General features: G+C 34.8%; 1 protein-coding gene across 1 annotated transcript in view; it reads left to right on the top strand.

The window, feature by feature from the left end:
• The window catches only part of STIM2 (stromal interaction molecule 2), a 168,639-nt gene that overhangs the window by 139,188 nt on the left and 11,762 nt on the right, over positions 1–17,689 (top strand). The window contains exons 6-10 of the mRNA XM_060148403.1: positions 2,511–2,688; positions 3,208–3,385; positions 8,458–8,625; positions 9,312–9,412; positions 9,657–9,895. Coding sequence (XP_060004386.1) covers positions 2,511–2,688; positions 3,208–3,385; positions 8,458–8,625; positions 9,312–9,412; positions 9,657–9,895 — 864 coding nt within the window. The remainder of the gene's footprint in view (positions 1–2,510; positions 2,689–3,207; positions 3,386–8,457; positions 8,626–9,311; positions 9,413–9,656; positions 9,896–17,689) is intronic.

Genomic DNA, 17,689 nt, shown 5'->3' with positions numbered 1-17,689 from the left:
TTATTAATTACCAGGAAAAGGATTTTTAAGATACAGATCAAAAACAGAGGCCCTAGAGGCCTGCTTGAAACTGTACAAAGTAACAGACTATTCTGGCAGAAGTACAAGGTGGAGAATGTTATTTGATTGTTCTAAAGAAGAACATTTAAGAAATCGCTTTGTCATATTTGTAAGGAAAGTGAGCCTTGTTCTTCTTTACCTTGAGAGGAATACTTTCTTCCCAGAAGGGAAGTTTAATATGTTTACTTCATTTAATTTCAAATTTCAGAAAGCTTTGGGGGAGAAATGTTTGAAGAGTACACATTTTAGAGGAATTATATTTTATTTTTCAGAAGCTAAAAAGGGATAACAAAATTAATCCAAGAAAAATGGCTTTCACAAATTATAAATTAAGAAACGAATGTTAATTTTACCTCAGTTCTTGAAGTTAAGAGACTTGCAGTTTTCTATAATACCATGTTGGGGGTGCCCCTGCTAGTAAAGGGTTACTGGAGTGATTGGATGGATTCCATGACTTTACGGGTGGTTCTTTTTTGGCTCAGGCTAAAAGGGCAGCTGGTGAAACAGCTGGAACTCTCCTTTGTGAGAGTTGGTGGAAATTACAAACCCTATGAAATAGAACACTGTTGAAATGCCAAGCATTCCATAAAGATGATACCCTTTCTAACCTTTTCCTTATCCTAAGTTTTCAACTGAATCTATTGGGGGTTGTCTTCTGTGAGATTCGATCTAGTTTTTTCATGTGAATGATTGGTGAAAATAGGAATTAGACTATAGAATTTGTCTCTATATACAAACTGGTCAGGAATATTTATATTTTATTAATCCAAGAACAAACCACTCTCTAAGCCAAACAGTATTATCATTTGAAAAGAAACCAAACTAGTCTCAAAGAATGTTGAAAACAAATGTTTTAATAACAAACCAGTTTAGAAGTTAATGATGCGTTACCTTTTTAATGTGTTTGTCTTAGAATTATTATTTGAGTGAATGAGCCCTACAGTTGGAACACCCACATTAGATTTATAAAAAATTAGCAGTGTCAGGTGAACAGAAATACATTTTAAAGGAGTTTTCACTGAAATCTTTTCCAGTTTGTGGTACTTACTGTACAGTTTGAGACTTGTCCATCTGTTTATTGTTATTCCTGGTGATTATAGTTCAGCCTAAACAAGGCTTATATTTGGACTAGAGCCTGAGCTGAACCTCTCAGTCTGAGGCAGAATAAAAATAAATCCTTTTGAGACTTTAGCCTTCTGCCAAAGAGTGAATAGTGAATCTCTTTCACTATAGGTGAGGGCGTGCACTCTTGAAATATGAAACACTGAGAGTCTCTGGCGTAGAACATGCTGTTTATCACACAATGTAAATGTATACGAACGCTAGACTTGCAAGCATGAAAACTTTTCATTTCTGTAGAGCTCTTCATCTCATCAAACATGCAGAATATCTCCTTACTTCGGGAGGTGTGGGCAGTTAGGCAGTTTTTCACTGAAAAACTGTATCTCTTTTCAACAAATAACACATTATATTGTATTAGTTATCATGTCTTCCCCCACTGAGCCTCCACACTCAGATCAACTAGGAAATTATTTTCCTAGCGGTTGCTGTGGTTTGTACTACTGAGGACAGTAGGCCTGGCTCCTGGCTTCTGACTTTAGAAAAAATGTCAGGGGTTACTGTCACGCTTGGTGTGCCACAGGGGAAGGCGATCCCGATGTTTCCCTCTAGTAACCCAGATCTCTCTGGCAGATAACCACCTAAAACGTTACTAGTTATGATCATTTAACCCATGGTTTCTCAACCTTGCCACTATTGACATTCCGGGCTGGATAATTCCTAGATCATTCTTTGTTACCGCCAGACTGGGGGCAGGAAAAGAGACTGTGTTATGCATTATTGGATGTTTGGGAACATCCCTGGCCTCCACCTACTAGATACCCATAACAGACACCCTTACTTCCACCTTCCAAATTATGACAAGCAAAAATTGTCAGATGTCTGCTGGAGGGAATATCACTCTTGGTTGAGAATCACTAATTAATCTCGTTACATGGCTGTGTGCTTGGGAAATTGCTTTTTGGTGAATGATTAGGATTTCAGTTTGTGTATCAAAGCATGACCACTGCCTAACTTGTCTGAAGGAGGGGAGCTGGTAATGGTGTTACTCTTCATGACTCCTTTCACCCCACAGAGGACCATCCTCTCTATGTGATTGGAGATACTGTTGCTTCTTCAGAGCTCCCCAGGAATTCTGTCATTAGCTCCTGTAGCAGCAGGGGGCATGGTGTATCCATGTGGGTTTATCACTGCCCTCCTGTAGGTCTGGTATATCAGGTAGTTATAATAAGCACATTGATTATTTGAGGAGAACTTGTATATGGGAGGGACATCTTCATATTTTGTTTTGTTTTTAGATACCTACTATTTTTTAAAATAAGTGGCTCTGTGTACTGAGATTCTGTGATACTCAAAGATTAACTTAACAACATCTGTAATTGTCTTCGTAGGCCCTCCTCATAACTGGATGAAGGATTTTATCCTCACAGTTTCTATAGTAATTGGTGTTGGCGGGTGCTGGTTTGCTTACACGCAGAATAGGACATCAAAAGAACATGTTGCAAAAATGATGAAAGACTTAGAGAGTTTACAAACCGCAGAGCAAAGTCTCATGGACTTACAAGAGAGGTGAGTAGGTAAAAAAGACTATAAAACTTTGGGAAGATACAGTTTGTGAATATGTAATATGGGCATGTGCTTACCATTTATATTTAGGTTACATACATCAGGAGTTCATTTCATGTTTTTAGAAAAGTATCCTATTGTCATAATTACAAATTTATTATAAAGGTATACACTAGGGAATAAATGGGCAGAAGACCAGTGGAAATAAATCAAATATAGGTAGAATTATAAGTGAAGTTAAATTTTATTTTTAACATGATTTAGATAATTATGAATTTCTTAAAAGCTTCTTCCTGAAGAGTGTTTCCCTTCTATATCTTGTATTTTTAGCTCAATATAAATCAAAATAGCTATATAGTAGGTTACCTGATGTTTTTGTTGTCCAAATTTAAGATTAATAGAAAATGCTGTGAATTCTGATTGAAACATGTATCTTATTGCTTGATACGTATTTATTGTTCATTAAGATAATGAAATTTTGGAAACTTTTGTGAGGAATTTTCATTTTTATTGTTCTGTAAGGCTTGAAAAGGCACAGGAAGAAAACAGAAATGTTGCTGTAGAAAAGCAAAATCTAGAGCGCAAAATGATGGATGAAATCAATTACGCAAAGGAAGAGGCTTGTCGGCTGAGAGAGCTAAGGGAGGGAGCTGAATGTGAATTGAGTAGACGTCAGTATGCAGAGCAGGAATTGGAACAGGTATTTATGTTTTAAAAAAGTATTTGTGAGGATATTTGTATTGCTACCCTGAGGAGTTTTTTGGGTTTCATTCAATCTCCTACATTTAGTTCCATCATATACTCTTCCTTAGTTAATAAAAGAGTCATCTGTCTATATTGTTAGCATTGGTCAAAGTTCATTAGCAAAAAACAAAGTACCAACTAAAAGAAAAAGTTACCCTCATGTTCACTCATTCATGAAGTCCTATCCCATGCCATGTTAATTGACTTGAGTGAATCTAAGATGTTTATTTAACAACTGTAGTATATTTCAGTTTCTGACTGTAACCTAGTAAAGTATATCTACTGTTAAAGTTCTCTGCAAATGTTAAGAATCTCTATTAAACATCCATTTGAATCCTGTTAAATGGTTTTAGAACATAATCTGCTACAAATTCTGAAGTTGTTCAAAAGGTGTCCTTTTCAATATCTGCTTCTACTATGCATTTACTCAGGATGGAGTTCAGGCATTGCACAGTCCTTCAGAAAAGGTGGGGAGGTCCTGGGAGAATTTAATTATAGGCAGATGTATTAGTTTTATAATTCTGCTGTTAAAAATTACCACAAACTTAGGGGCTTAAAACAACACACATTTATTACCTTAGAGTTACTGAAGTCAGAGTCTAAAATAGGTCTGCAGGGCTGCATTCCTTCCGGAGGCTCTAGGGGAGGATCTGTTTCCTCGCCTTGTCCAACTTCTAGAGGCTGCCTACATTTCTTGGCTCATGGCCCCTTCCTTCATCTTCAAAGCATGTCACTCCAGCCTCTGCTTCCATGGTCTTATCTCCTTCTTCTGACTCTTACCCTTTCTTTACTGATAAAGAAGTTGAGGAACAAAATGAGGACGAGAAAACTTGTTCAAGTTTAGAGAGTGACTCGGTTGTAAAGCAGGGCCAGGAACCTAGGTATTCTGCCTCCCACTTTGCTTTATGCACTGTTGTCTTCTCAATCAAGTGCTAAGTAAGAATTATGTAATGGATGAGTTTCAGTTTCAACTCATGAGGAAATGTTCAGGGTACATTACTAATTCCTTCAAGATTGTCATTTTGTCTGACTGAATGCAGCTATCTCTTTTGTTAACAGTTAACTGTTCTTTCTCTCATACCCCAGATACCTGTCTTTTGGGTCTTTTCCCTGTAAGGGGTTTGTTCTCTTAAGTTGACTCCTAGACCTATTTTGCAGTCTGGTCCTATTTACCTGACAGACCTTGTCTATGTAGAATGTAGTAAAGAACCAGGGAGTTAACAAAAAAGGTGTACCCAATTACCAAAAAAGGCATAGCCAAATTATACTGTGTCCAAGAATTAGATACTATGTCCTTTTCTCCTGTGAGAAGTCTGTGCCTGTTCCCACCCAGACTTCAACTCTTGGTTGTTCCCAGTACTAAATAAACTAAAAAGCTTGTTAGCTGTTTTCCTGAACTTTGCAGATGAGAAAGAACAAATCAGAAAGCAATAGTGGGGATTCTTCTATAGAGACATAAACTGGTAGCAGTATTTTACAGGAAACTGCCTCACAGTGTGGGAAAAAGACACAATATAAAGAAGGACCCCTAAATCAGAAATATTCTAGTCTGGGGTTTGGGACATAGAGACGTTGCATCCCTTAATAGACCCTAAGATTACTATGATACTACATCCCAGCACAAACGTAATAATCCTAATGAGATCCTGAGTAAGAGGTGGTTTAAAGGAGAGAACTGGGTATTTAAAAAAACTCTGTCCAACATGATTACAGTAACAAGAAACACAATTTTATGAGTGCTTACTCTGTGCCAGAACTTGATGCTGTGCACATCACTGCAAAATTTTAATCCTCACTATACACAGACATTATTCTCATTTACAGATGAGATGTGTACAGGTTAAATAACTTGCCTTAGGTCACACAGCTATTATGTGGCAAAGGCAAGATTATGTGTGTTTTATTCCAAAGTCCATGTTTTCCCATACTGCTATTAAAAGCTTTGTTTATAAAAGTAAGTTTAACTGGGAAATTAATTTACATATGTCACATAATCCACAGTTGCACATAGTTTGAAGTATTATATGAAGTATTATTGTCGAGTGGGTAATCAACTTCTCAAAGTTAGAAGGCAGGAAGATCTGGTACATATTTTGTATAATGTTATTTTCTGTTAAACAAAAGCTTTTGGGTGAATAATAGTACTGCTTTATATCTTGTGTGGTTTAAATACTTTTCACATAAATTATTTTGTTCTTAAAGTCTCAAGAAGCCTAAAGTTAGGGCAAGTCATAGTACCTCTGTTGTACATGCAACAGTAAGTCTCCGAAAGTAAAGAACTTGCTGAAGGAAACAGAGGTAATAAATCGTAAAGTTGGTCCAGAAACCAGGTTTTCAGATATTTAGACTTTCTTCTGTGATGTCATGTTTTTACTTGTTGCTGTTTTATTCCTAGAACACAAAAATTATATAAATAATTATTGTATTTTTAAACAACTTAATAATTCATCATTTGTAAAACCTATTAATTACTCAATTTTCACTGCATCTATTTCCCTGTAAATAACAATGTTAATTTAGACTGAGGGTTGGAATTCAGATCAAGTGATAAACTTAAGAATAATGGCAGAGAAAATAGTTGCTGTTATTGGAAGGTCAGAATTTCCAAAATTTTGAGATATTATTTGACAGTCAATCAAAACATTGGTCAGCCTCAGTTTATACTAGAACTATATCAATTCTATGTTAAATGTGTTTTGGGGAAACAAATTTATGGATATAACATTAAGGAAAATCTTTATGGTTAAAGAGAAAAACACGAGTGAATTTGTTCAGATTCTCTGTATACATCTTTGTCAATGAAAACTGTATAGAAATTTTAGCTTTAAAATCTTGTGAGGGCTTCCCTGGTGGCGCAGTGGTTGAGAATCCGCCTGCTGATGCAGGGGACATGGGTTCATGCCCCGGTCCTGGAAGATCCCACGTGCCGCGGAGTGGCTGGCCCCGTGAACCATGGCCGCTGAGCCTGCGCGTCTGGAGCCTGTGCTCCGTAATGGGAGAGGCCACAACAGTGAGAGGCCCGCGTACTGCAAAAAAAAAAAAAAAAAAAAAAAATCTTGTGAGAAGAAGGGGCTGTGACCTACACTTTGTAGTGTTATATACAACTCCATGTCACAGGACCTGAGTTCAAATTCTCTCTTGAGAGATTAGCAGGGACGCCACACACGCTGCCAACTGTCTTATTAAGTGCAGTATTGTCCCAAGCACATTGCACAGGGAGTCGCGTCAGGCAAGTGTTGCTTACGATTTGTCTCAAGTGAGTAAGTCCTGTTTTACCCTTCCTGTTAATATTTTGAATTGTTTACTTCCTGTCTGACGGTTTTAGAGTTTTAAAAAAAGTTTTTAGAAAACTTTTTAGAAGTTTTAGAGTTTTAAAAAATACCTTTCTACATTTTTTTTCTGTAGTATCTGGCAGCTGTTCTCTTTATCAGAAATTTGTGTCTAGTACTCTAGTTTATTCTGGCACATGATAAAGTTTATTTAAATAAATGGGGTTTGATCAGATCCAACGTTCTTCTGCACATTAGTTTAGGAATGAAGTTTTAGTTACTTTACTTAACTGTGGGGAAAATTAATTTGTGGTTATGGTGCTCCAGAAGCAGGATGCCCCATGGTTCATTTGTCACTTTGTCTGAAGGTCTTGAGTGTGTGTATGTAATTTCATAAATTCCATCATGTATCTTTTTTTTTTTAAGAAGATGTTGGGGGTAGGAGTTTATTAATTAATTAATTTATTTTTGCTGTGTTGCGTCTTCATTTCTGTGCGAGTGCTTTCTCTAGTTGTGGCAAGCGGGGGCCACTCTTCATTGCGGTGCGCGGGCCTCTCACTATCACGGCCTCTCTTATTGCGGAGCACAGGCTCCAGACACGCAGGCTCAGTAGTTGTGGCTCACGGGCCTAGTTGCTCCGTGGCATGTGGGATCCTCCCAGACCAGGGCTCGAACCCGTGTCCCCTGCATTAGCAGGCAGATTCTCAACCACTGCGCCACCAGGGAAGCCCCATCATGTATCTTTATACATCCTTAGCTTGAGCTCTTGCTAGTTTTTAAGTGAATCATTCCTACAATGGATTGTCTCTTTATTCTGTGTCATTTTCTTAGTGAGACTTTCCTTAAGAGTTTTTTCCTTAGCATGTAATACCACCTCATACACTAAGCATTTTAGTTTTCTGTTTATTGTCTGGCTCCCCTAAAGGGAGGCTAGAAGAAAAACTTCCACATTCTGACACTGAAGCTATTCATAGTTTCCCATGGAAAAATCAAGAAGACTCTCACTCAGAATCTGTTTTCTCGAAATTTACACTTGGTCTGCATATGCTAATTTATCAACTTTTTGGTATGTGAGAAGCAGGAAAAAATTAAATAGAGGTGATAAAACAGACTATAATAGGCAGATATGCTCATAACAATGAGAAATAACTAGCCATAAAGATGTCTGAAAAACTTTTTAAAAATGGTATAATTACTGTAAAAAAATGGGTGTATAGTTAGGTAGCTACAGCAAGGTCTTTGGGGAACACTAGAAGGGGTAGTAGAACAGGTATTCACCCTATTTTGGATACTTCTTCATATCCTGTCCATAAACAAAGAAATACAAGAAGTGTAATCCATTTCAGTTTGTACATGCCCTGGGTTTTTGTCTGTCAGTGAGTCTGGCTATTATAAAATATAAAAATGCAGTATTGCAACCTAAGATATATGTAAGCTCCCTTTCACCCTCTGGCTTTACAAACTTGCTTAGTGAGTTTAAGAGGTACTTAAAAACTTCAGCTTTAGTTTTTAATGTTAGAAATATTGTTTTAGACTGTGATTTAAAAAGATGTTTACAAAGAGTATAATTCAGATTGCCTTTTCTCTTAATTTTGGTACTAAAAAATCTTAGTTTAAATATCTTTTAAAAAGAGAAATTTCTCTTTCTCTCTCTAACCTCTACCACCTTCCTCTACCCCTCTTTCTCCCTCCCTCCCTCCCTCCCTCCCTCTCTCTCCTTCTCTCCCACTCCTCCTTTTCTTTCCTACCTCCCTCCCAGGTTCGAATGGCTCTAAAAAAGGCTGAAAAAGAATTTGAACTCAGAAGCAGCTGGTCTGTTCCAGATGCACTTCAAAAATGGCTTCAGCTGACGCATGAAGTAGAAGTACAGTACTACAATATTAAAAGACAGAATGCTGAAATGCAGTTAGCTATTGCTAAGGATGAGGTACTCTATTATATTGCAAAACGTACTACGCTTCTAAAGGGATTAACCAGTTGGTATACAAAGATCTGAATAAAATTTTTAGTATTGCAGATTATTTTTATGAATTGGAACTTATTGCATAGATTGACTCTCATAAAAGTGAAATCACTTTATTTAAGAGAAGTACATACCTTTCAGAATGACCTTAGTGTCATTTAAAAATCATCCCTACTATCATTATCCTAAATGTTTTATACGGAGCTTTTCTCCTCTGGGTTGCTGCTTCATATCTGATTCAGGTTAGTAGTTACTAGAAATTAATGTCTGACTCTTAATAATTGTGTGAAATTACTGAGTCTTAATCTGATTTCTAGTGAAACAACAACAACAAAAAACTCGGTGCACTCACTAACACCTCCATTGCAGTAGGATATATAGTTTATGTTATTCTCCTAGTTTTAAATAGAAGATTCAGGTCTTTCTTATCCATAGAAATAAGGGAAAAAATTCTCCAGAACAAAGTTTGGCTTAGGAAAGCATGCTTTCTCCCTCATTTGTTTTCTTTTTTGGAAAATAGGGCTATATCTTGGCTAATAACTCCCCATTGATTTTATAATTATTAATATATTCAAAATAAAATAAACCTTATTCGTATATGTGTATTTTATCCCAAACCTAGCCTTATTTTTCTCTCTTTGGGTTTCTAGGCAGAGAAAATTAAAAAGAAGAGAAGCACAGTCTTTGGGACTCTGCATGTTGCACATAGCTCCTCCCTAGATGAGGTAGACCACAAAATTCTGGAAGCAAAGTAAGAATGTTACTGTCACTGTCTGTCTATTTTTATTGTGTTGAAATGTGTAATTTATAGGCAATTTATGTTTTAACTTGTCATTTAATTATGTACTATTATATCATTTATACTAATTCTGAAAAGGGGTAATTTCTTCTTGAAATTGGTTAATTGCCTTGGTCTGTTCATGTAGTTGACTTTTTTCAGTGCTGTATTAAAGACTTTTTGATGCAACAAGTAATTGCTATATTGGCTTTTCCAGGAAAGCTCTCTCTGAGTTGACAACTTGTTTACGAGAACGACTTTTTCGCTGGCAACAGATAGAGAAGATCTGTGGCTTTCAGATAGCCCATAACTCGGGACTCCCCAGCCTCACCTCTTCCCTTTATTCTGATCACAGCTGGGTGGTGATGCCCAGAGTCTCCATTCCACCCTATCCCATTGCTGGAGGAGTTGATGATTTAGATGAAGATACACCCCCAATAGTGTCACAGTTTCCCGGTAAGTGGTGAGTTCAAAAAAGAGAGTTGGTACAGTTTTAAAGGTAACTGTCTGCCATGCCTTTTATGAATCATTTGCTTTGAAATCTATGATAAAATTTGTGTTAATTCTTCATTTTCTCTTTTTTCTTTTTCTTGATCATTGTGTTTACTGTTTGACATACTATATGAGCTATGTGTGTTACACACATATATATATGTACACATATATAATAACACATACATGCTAAGTCACTGTATGAATGAAGTGCTGAGCTTTGAGGGAAAACATCCTTTCATATGGAAGCTTAATCTATAGTAGAAATTAAAAATTAGAGGAAGACCTTGGAAACCTGAGTTGCAATCCTAGCTCTGCCACTAACTAACCAACTGTGTGACTTTGAGCCAGTCGATTTATTTTAAATTGAGTTGCCTTCCCAGTAGGCATGTTTCATAGTATTTTGTTTTGCTTTTCCAATTCTATCCTTTTATTGAAAGAGTATTAATTAATATTTAACTCATAAAGCATTAAATCCACTCACCTTTACACAAAATTAAATTGCGTTTATATTTAGAAAACATACATTTTTTTGTTGCTAAAAAGTGGAGCTTCTCCCAAAGGTGGTTTTTTGTTGTTGTTGTTGTTGTTGTTGTTTTTGCGGCACCCGGGCCTCTCACCGTTGTAGCCTCTCCCACTGTGCTCCCGGAGCACAGTCTCCGGACCTGCAGGCTCAGCGGCCATGGCTCACGGGCCCAGCCGCTCCGCGGCATGTGGGATCTTCTTGGACCGGGGCACGAACCCGTGTCCCCTGCATCGGCAGGCGGACTCTCAACCACTGCGCCACCAGGGAAGCCCCCAAAGTTGGTTTTAACATGTACAGTTTTCATTATAATTGCTTTGTTATGCTGTATTCTTTGAAGATGTTTACAGTGTAAAGAATACATTTTGGTAGGAAGGTGAAATTTTACTATTTTAGATTTTATTAATAAATTGTAGAATTTATTAATAAATATTTGGAATTTTTGCAAAGTTATAGAGAGTGTAAATTTAAAGCGGTGTATTTCTTGTATTAGAAGTCATTTGAAAAACTGTTTATCCTTATTACTGCTTGCCTGATTCATTTTCCCAATTTTTGTAACCTTTTTGAAACAGTATAGCTAGAACAAGATTCCAAAGAATAGAGAGGAAAATTTAATCATTAATCAGTTGAAAACTCACACAGAAATTTGAGTCTTTGAGACACAAATCATCATATATGAGCATTTTGCAGTTTGAAATTTTCTGTCCAATTGTTACAACTTTCCTAAAGTTATGATTTAGAAAGGGTTCTAATGTTAAAACAATTTTATGAAATAAAGCCCTAAGTTTGCAAATAATTAATCAGTGACTGTGTGCTTGTGCTCATTTCTGTGATTTTAATTATCTGGTTTAACGGCAGACAGATAATGCAAGCAGATTGGGGAGACACTAAACTCTTACAAGAGGAAGGGGGAGAGGACAGATTGTAAATGCAGTGAATACTGGGAAGTATGTGACCTCAATCATTTCACTTGCCCCATGCTGCAAGATAGTGATGGTTGAAAAGTTTTATCTAGATATGGGCTAGCTCTGCTGTTTGGATACTGTCAACTTGAGTTTATTTGAATTATGTGCCCTTAAGCTTACCATATATGCAGCACTGATTCATAAGTGTATGATTTTGTTTGAAAATGATAGCTTTTTAAAGTTGCAGTTCCTCCTTAGAAACCATAATTATTCGATATCAGAAGTGTGCATATATGTATTCCCTAAAATTAACTAGTTTTTTCTTTACTTTTTTTTTAAAGTACTTTTTGATGGGGCAAGATATCCACATGTGCATTAAAACACTTATAACTAAATGTGAATAATTTTTTAGTGATTGTGATACACAGAGAAATTTGAACTTTTTAAAATTCAGTATGATGCTTTAGAAATGCTTAAGTTTATTATCTCTGAAAAATAGCTTATGCCAAAGATTACACTTTGAGAGCTCTGTCTCCACCCAGTGGCACAAAAGTAATACTCCACTCTGTTTAGTTATAAAAGCGTAATTTCTGGACCTGACAAATAAACTCTTGGCAGTAGTACTAGGGTCTAGGGTAGGATGAAGGCTCTTCATTATATACTCTTTTAAGCAGTTTTAAATCTGCACCATGGATATGTGTAAATTGTCTGAGAGTGAAGGAATGACAAGGAAGCCTGCCTGTGGTATGTTAAGAGCGAAGTAAAAGATTATAAAACCATATACAGAATAATATTGTCTATGTTTAATTATGTGTAAATAAAAAAGAGAAGATATTATCAAAGGTTAGCTCTGTATGGGTTTTCCCAGTACCTTTATAGTATCTACTAAATATTCATAGTGGGATTGTGGTAGCAATTTATTTAAAATTTCTTATCATAAAGCTCTTCAGATATGCTTAAAAATACTGAAAATAAATTGCTCATTTACTACAAAGATAAACAGATTTTAACATTTTGCTTTATTCATCTTTCTTTTTCTCTGAAAAAGAAAACACATCTCCTCCCCTTCCTACTAAAGTTGTATATCTTCTAAAGCCTGTTTTACTTGTATTACATGCAGCTATATCTATAAACAATAGATACAATTGTTGTTTGTTTAAAAATGTACATAAATGGTATCAAACTGTGGGTATCATTTTGCAGCTCTTTTTGGTCAAAAGTATGTTTTATAAAATTTCCATGTTTATATACAGATAAATTCACTAAAACTGTTTAATATGAGTCAACCACAGTATATCTATTTATCTTTTGTAATAATAAACCACAGTTTATCCAATTTTCTACTGAGATAGGTTCTTTCTACTTTTTTGCCCTTGCAAAAATGAGCATCCTTATCTCTATCTCCGTATTTCTAACTTTGAGAGTTTCTCTGGGTGGACACCTAGAAATGGATTGCTAAGTCATTGGGAAGGCACCTCTTATTAGTCGTTGCCAAGTTGCTTTCAAAGTGGTTCTATCTGTTTACATACCGACTGTTTATAAGAATGCCTGTCTGCCTGTATCCTCACCATACTAGGAATGATCTGGTTTGTTTTGTAACTTGAATGCGTGTGATACGATACCTTAGTGTTATTAAAATTGTAATTTCTTTAAAGACTACTGAGGTTGTCTTTAAAGACTAAAAAGACTACTACTACCATTTCATATTTATTGGTGTTTGTCATTCAGATTTTTTCCTCTCTGAGTTGCTTGTTCCTGCTGTGGAATCTCCCTCCGAGATTCCATACTTATCTGGAAGAATTTTTATTATTATTTTCTGGTTATTTGAGGGTTGCAGATATCTTTTCCTAGGTCTTGGCTTTTCTTTTTTACTGTGCTTTGTTACTTATTTTCTTTTTTTAATCAAATGGTTTTTTTTCAAAAAACATTTTTAATGACAAATTTACAAATCTGGTTTGTGTTTTTATGTCTTTTTCATAAGGTGATAGATTGTTGTTTGCTCTACTAAAAGTTTTTAACTTTCACTTTAATCCTTTAGTCTTTTCATCTACCTGGAAGTTATTTTTGTTCCTTTTGTGAGTGGAATCTAAAGATATCTCTTGATGTATGGATAAACAGTTGTCCTAGTCTCATTCCTGCTCTATCCTTGCTGGTTTGTAATACAACTTCTCTCCATAGATACATAAATGCTTCCAGGCTCTTTATTTTTTTTCCATTGATCCCATTTTGCTTTAGTTGCTATATGTAGCTTTATAGTAAGTATTAATGTTTGATGGGTTTAATCTTCCTCTATTAAATTCAGAATTGCTACTCTTGGCAAGTTATTCTTATGAATTTTAGGATCAGCTTACGAAACGCCATGAAAACTTCCATGGGGCTTTTATTGGAATTTCTTTGAATTTAAAGATTAATTTTTAGCTTGTTTTTTTTACTAGTTACATGTGTTACCTTTCTTTAAAAAGTTATACTTCAAATTGCTTGTTGCTGATATGTAGGGAAAAGCTGTTGATTTTGGTATGCTGATTTTGTATATAGAAACATTGAATTTTTCTCTAAGAGTGTTTTGGATTTTGTTTTGTGGACAATAATAATGACTTTCCCCCCGCTTTCCATTCCTTGTGCTTTTTTCCCAAGGCAGTCTAAGACCTCCAGTAAAATGTTGAATAAAAGTGCGAAAGTGATCGCAGACAAATAGTGATCTCCATTTCTAACTTTAAAGAGAATGCTTATTTCATCATGAAGTGTGTTTTTTGGTTTATTTGTTTTGTTTTTTGCTCTGTGTTCGATGGGTTACATTTTTTTTTTGGCTGAGCCACGAGACACGTAGGATCTTAGTTCTCTGACCAGGCATTGAACCCATGCCCCCCTGCATTGGGAGCACGGAGTCTTAACCGCTGGGCCGCCAGGGAAGTCCCTGATGGATTATTTTTAAATTAAGGAAATTAATCTCTATTTCTGTTTTGCTAAGAATGATTTTTCTTTTAAATCAATGGATGTTAAATTTTACCAAATTATTTTTCTGCATAATTTGAGGTAATTGCTTGTTTTATTTTTCTTTATTCTGTTGAATTTTAATCTGTTTAAATAAATTCCTTTAAATGTCAGTGAAACTTTTAGTCACAATGTTCTGTTTTGATAATAATTAGATTTGGTTTGCTATATTATTTTATTTAGGGTTTTTACGTTTTTAATCATAGATTAGTCAATAATTTTCCTTCTCGACACTCTGATTTTGGTATCAAGGTTATATTAGCATCATAAAATAAGGCAAAGAATACCCCCTTTTCCTTTCATTTCATTTTTTTTTTTACTCTTATAGTAGTAGTTAAGAATTTGGTCTCTAGAACAAGATTGCTAGAGTTTGAATCCTTACTCCTCCATTTAACTTATATGTATGTAATGTTGTCTAGTATTTTGTTTTGTTTTGAATGTCCCGCAAAACATTATTATTATTATTATTATTTTTGCGGTACGCAGGCCTCTCACTGTTGTGGCCTCTCCCGTTGCGGAGCACAGGCACAGGCTTAGTGGCCATGGCTCACGGGCCCAGCCGCTCCACGGCATGTGGGATCTTCCTGGACCAGGGCACGAACCCGTGTCCCCTGCATCGGCAGGCGGACTCTCAACCACTGTGCCACCAGAGAAGCCCAAGACATTATTTTTTATTTGTGTAACTTTGTGGGAGGTACTCTCTCTAAGCTTCCTTGTCTGTAAAATGTAACCTACCCTATGAGATTATTTTGTAATTTAAACTAAATAATATTTGTAAAACAATTAGAACATACCCTGGCCCATAATAATCCTCAATAAATGTTTTGAATTTTATTCTGTATTCTGAAATATAAGATACAGATGATTCTATGAAGATTTTGAAGAAATTGCCTATAGGCAGTTTGAGTTTGGTGTGTGTGTATGTTGGCAGAAGGGAAGGAGACAGATTTTTAAATTATTGATTCAGTTTCTTATAATGGTCATAAGTCTAGATTTGTTAAATTATATATTTCTAAAATATTGTTTGTTTTATCTGAGTTACAAAATTTGTGGCTTAAAGTTGTCCATAGTATTTTATATGATTTTGAAAATCTCACATCTTTAAATTTTCTTTTCATTTCTCCTCCTTGATTAATCTGGCATGATTTGTCTATTTTATTTCACTCCGTCATTCTTCAGAGAGCTAACTGTTGGTTTTGTTGATATTCTCCATTTAGTTCTGCTCTTATCTTTTATTTCCTTTATTGGAATTTGCTTCATTTGTTTGTTTTTAATATTTAGACAGCTAGCTCATGAATTTTCAGTCCTCCTGTTTCCTTAATGTATGATTTTTATGGCTGCGAATTTCCCTCTAAGAACGACTTTAACTGAATCTACCTGAAGTTTGGATACATATAGTTTGATTATCATCTAGTTTTAAAATGTTTCCAACTTTTAATATGTCTCTTCCTTGAAATATGAATTATCTGGAAGTATATGTTTAAGTTTCCAAATGTAGTATGTTTGTTTTGTTGTTTATTTGGTCATTAGTTTTTAAAGAATATCTTTACTTATCAATTTCTAGTTGTATTATGCTTAGAGAATAGCATCTATATAACATTTATTCTTTGGTATCTTCTGAGACTTGCTTCATGACCTAGTATTTATTTGATCGAATATTTAAAAATTTCCACACATATCTGAAAAGTACATTTTCTTAATTGTTAGTTATAGGATACTATATTGTTGGTTAAATCATGTATTAGTTATGAAAAATCTCTATATACCTACATTTTGGTCTACTTTTCTGTCAGTTGCAGAAAGAAGTTTGTTCAGATCTCTCTGAATTTCTTCTTGCAATTCTGCTCATTTCTATTTTATATAGTTTAAACCAAGTTATTCGGTGAATATAAGTCCAGATGTATCTTTTTAAAAGATTAACTATTCTTCTATGATTATGCGGAGACTGCTTTACAGCTAGCCGTACTTTCTGCCTTTAAGTTTGTATTATCTGATATTAAAATAGCTATAGGAGCTTTCTTTTGATTAATATTTGCCAGCGTAACTTTTTCTTTACTTAAAATTTTTTCCATCATTAGGCTCTAGATATGTCTGTATAAGAAATAGTAATAACTTACTATTTTGCTTTCTATTTGAGGATCTCTGTTGCCAGCGAAGTCCAATTTAATCCAATTACATTTAATCTGCTTGCTGATCCGTTTGGATTTCTCTCTGGCATATTATTTTGTGGTTTCTCTTTTCTATACCTCTTTTCAGCTTCTCTGTCATTCTCCTAAAGGATCTTCAGATGCTTTAATTTTAGACACTACCCTCCGCATCTTATATATTAATGTTGTCTAGTATTTTGTTTTGAATACCCTGCAAAAGTCATTTTTTATTGTTTTATTCAGTCGTTTTTCAGAAAGACTTATGTGTTTCTCTCTTCATCATTGTATTTTGTTTTTTACTCTTTCCTTTTTTTTTGCTTCCTTGAAAATATGTTCTTTGGTAAAAATTCTTTCAGTTAGCAACTGAGAGTAGTAAATTCTCTGTCTTTGCCTGAAAATGTCTTTATTTTCACTCTCACTTGAGAATAATAGTTTAACTGGATATCAGATTCTAGATGAACAATTACTTTTCCCATAGTATTTTGAAAACATTTGTTGTTATTTTCAGGCCTCTTATTGTTACTGTTGAGAAGTTTTAGTAAGGCAGATTGTTCCAGTTTCCTTTTAGGTAATTTCTCATTTCTCTCATCACTTAGAAAATGTTATCATTTTCTTTTGTTACACGTTTTTACTATAATATAATTAGGTGTACAATTTTTTCCCTGATACTTGGTGTGCTTTTGAATCTGAAGGTGATTATCTTTTTTCAATTACAGAAAAATTATTAGTTGTTTTCTCTTTTAATATTGTTTTTCTTTTCTCTCTTCACTCCTACTGGAATATTAGTTGTATAGAAATATAAGACTAATATTAGCCTATAATTATATGTTTGATCTTATTTTATCTTCCACATCTCTTAACCTTTCTTTTTATCTAATTGTGCTGCATTCAGAAGAATTTCCTTAGATCCATCTTTGAGATTACTTACTCTTTCTTCAGCTCCAATTTTGTTTAACCCATTCTTTGAATTTTTAATTTCAGTGACTGTTTTCATTTCTATTAGTTCTCCTTGATTCTTCATAAAATCTACTTGTTTTTTAATGCCTTGTCCTTTTTTCATTTTTATTTTATAATTTAATGCCCTTAAACATCTTATATTTTAGTTTTATTTGATAATTGTATTATTTGATGTTCTTGATTGATTATTGCAGCTGTTTCTTGAGTTTGCAGAGCAGATTGCCTTCTCCTGTTT

Source organism: Lagenorhynchus albirostris, chromosome 4 (assembly GCF_949774975.1).
Source record: "Lagenorhynchus albirostris chromosome 4, mLagAlb1.1, whole genome shotgun sequence".
Lineage (NCBI taxonomy): Eukaryota > Metazoa > Chordata > Mammalia > Artiodactyla > Delphinidae > Lagenorhynchus > Lagenorhynchus albirostris.
The sequence above is the reverse complement of the archived record's forward strand: the minus strand, read 5'-3'. Positions and strand labels throughout refer to the sequence as shown.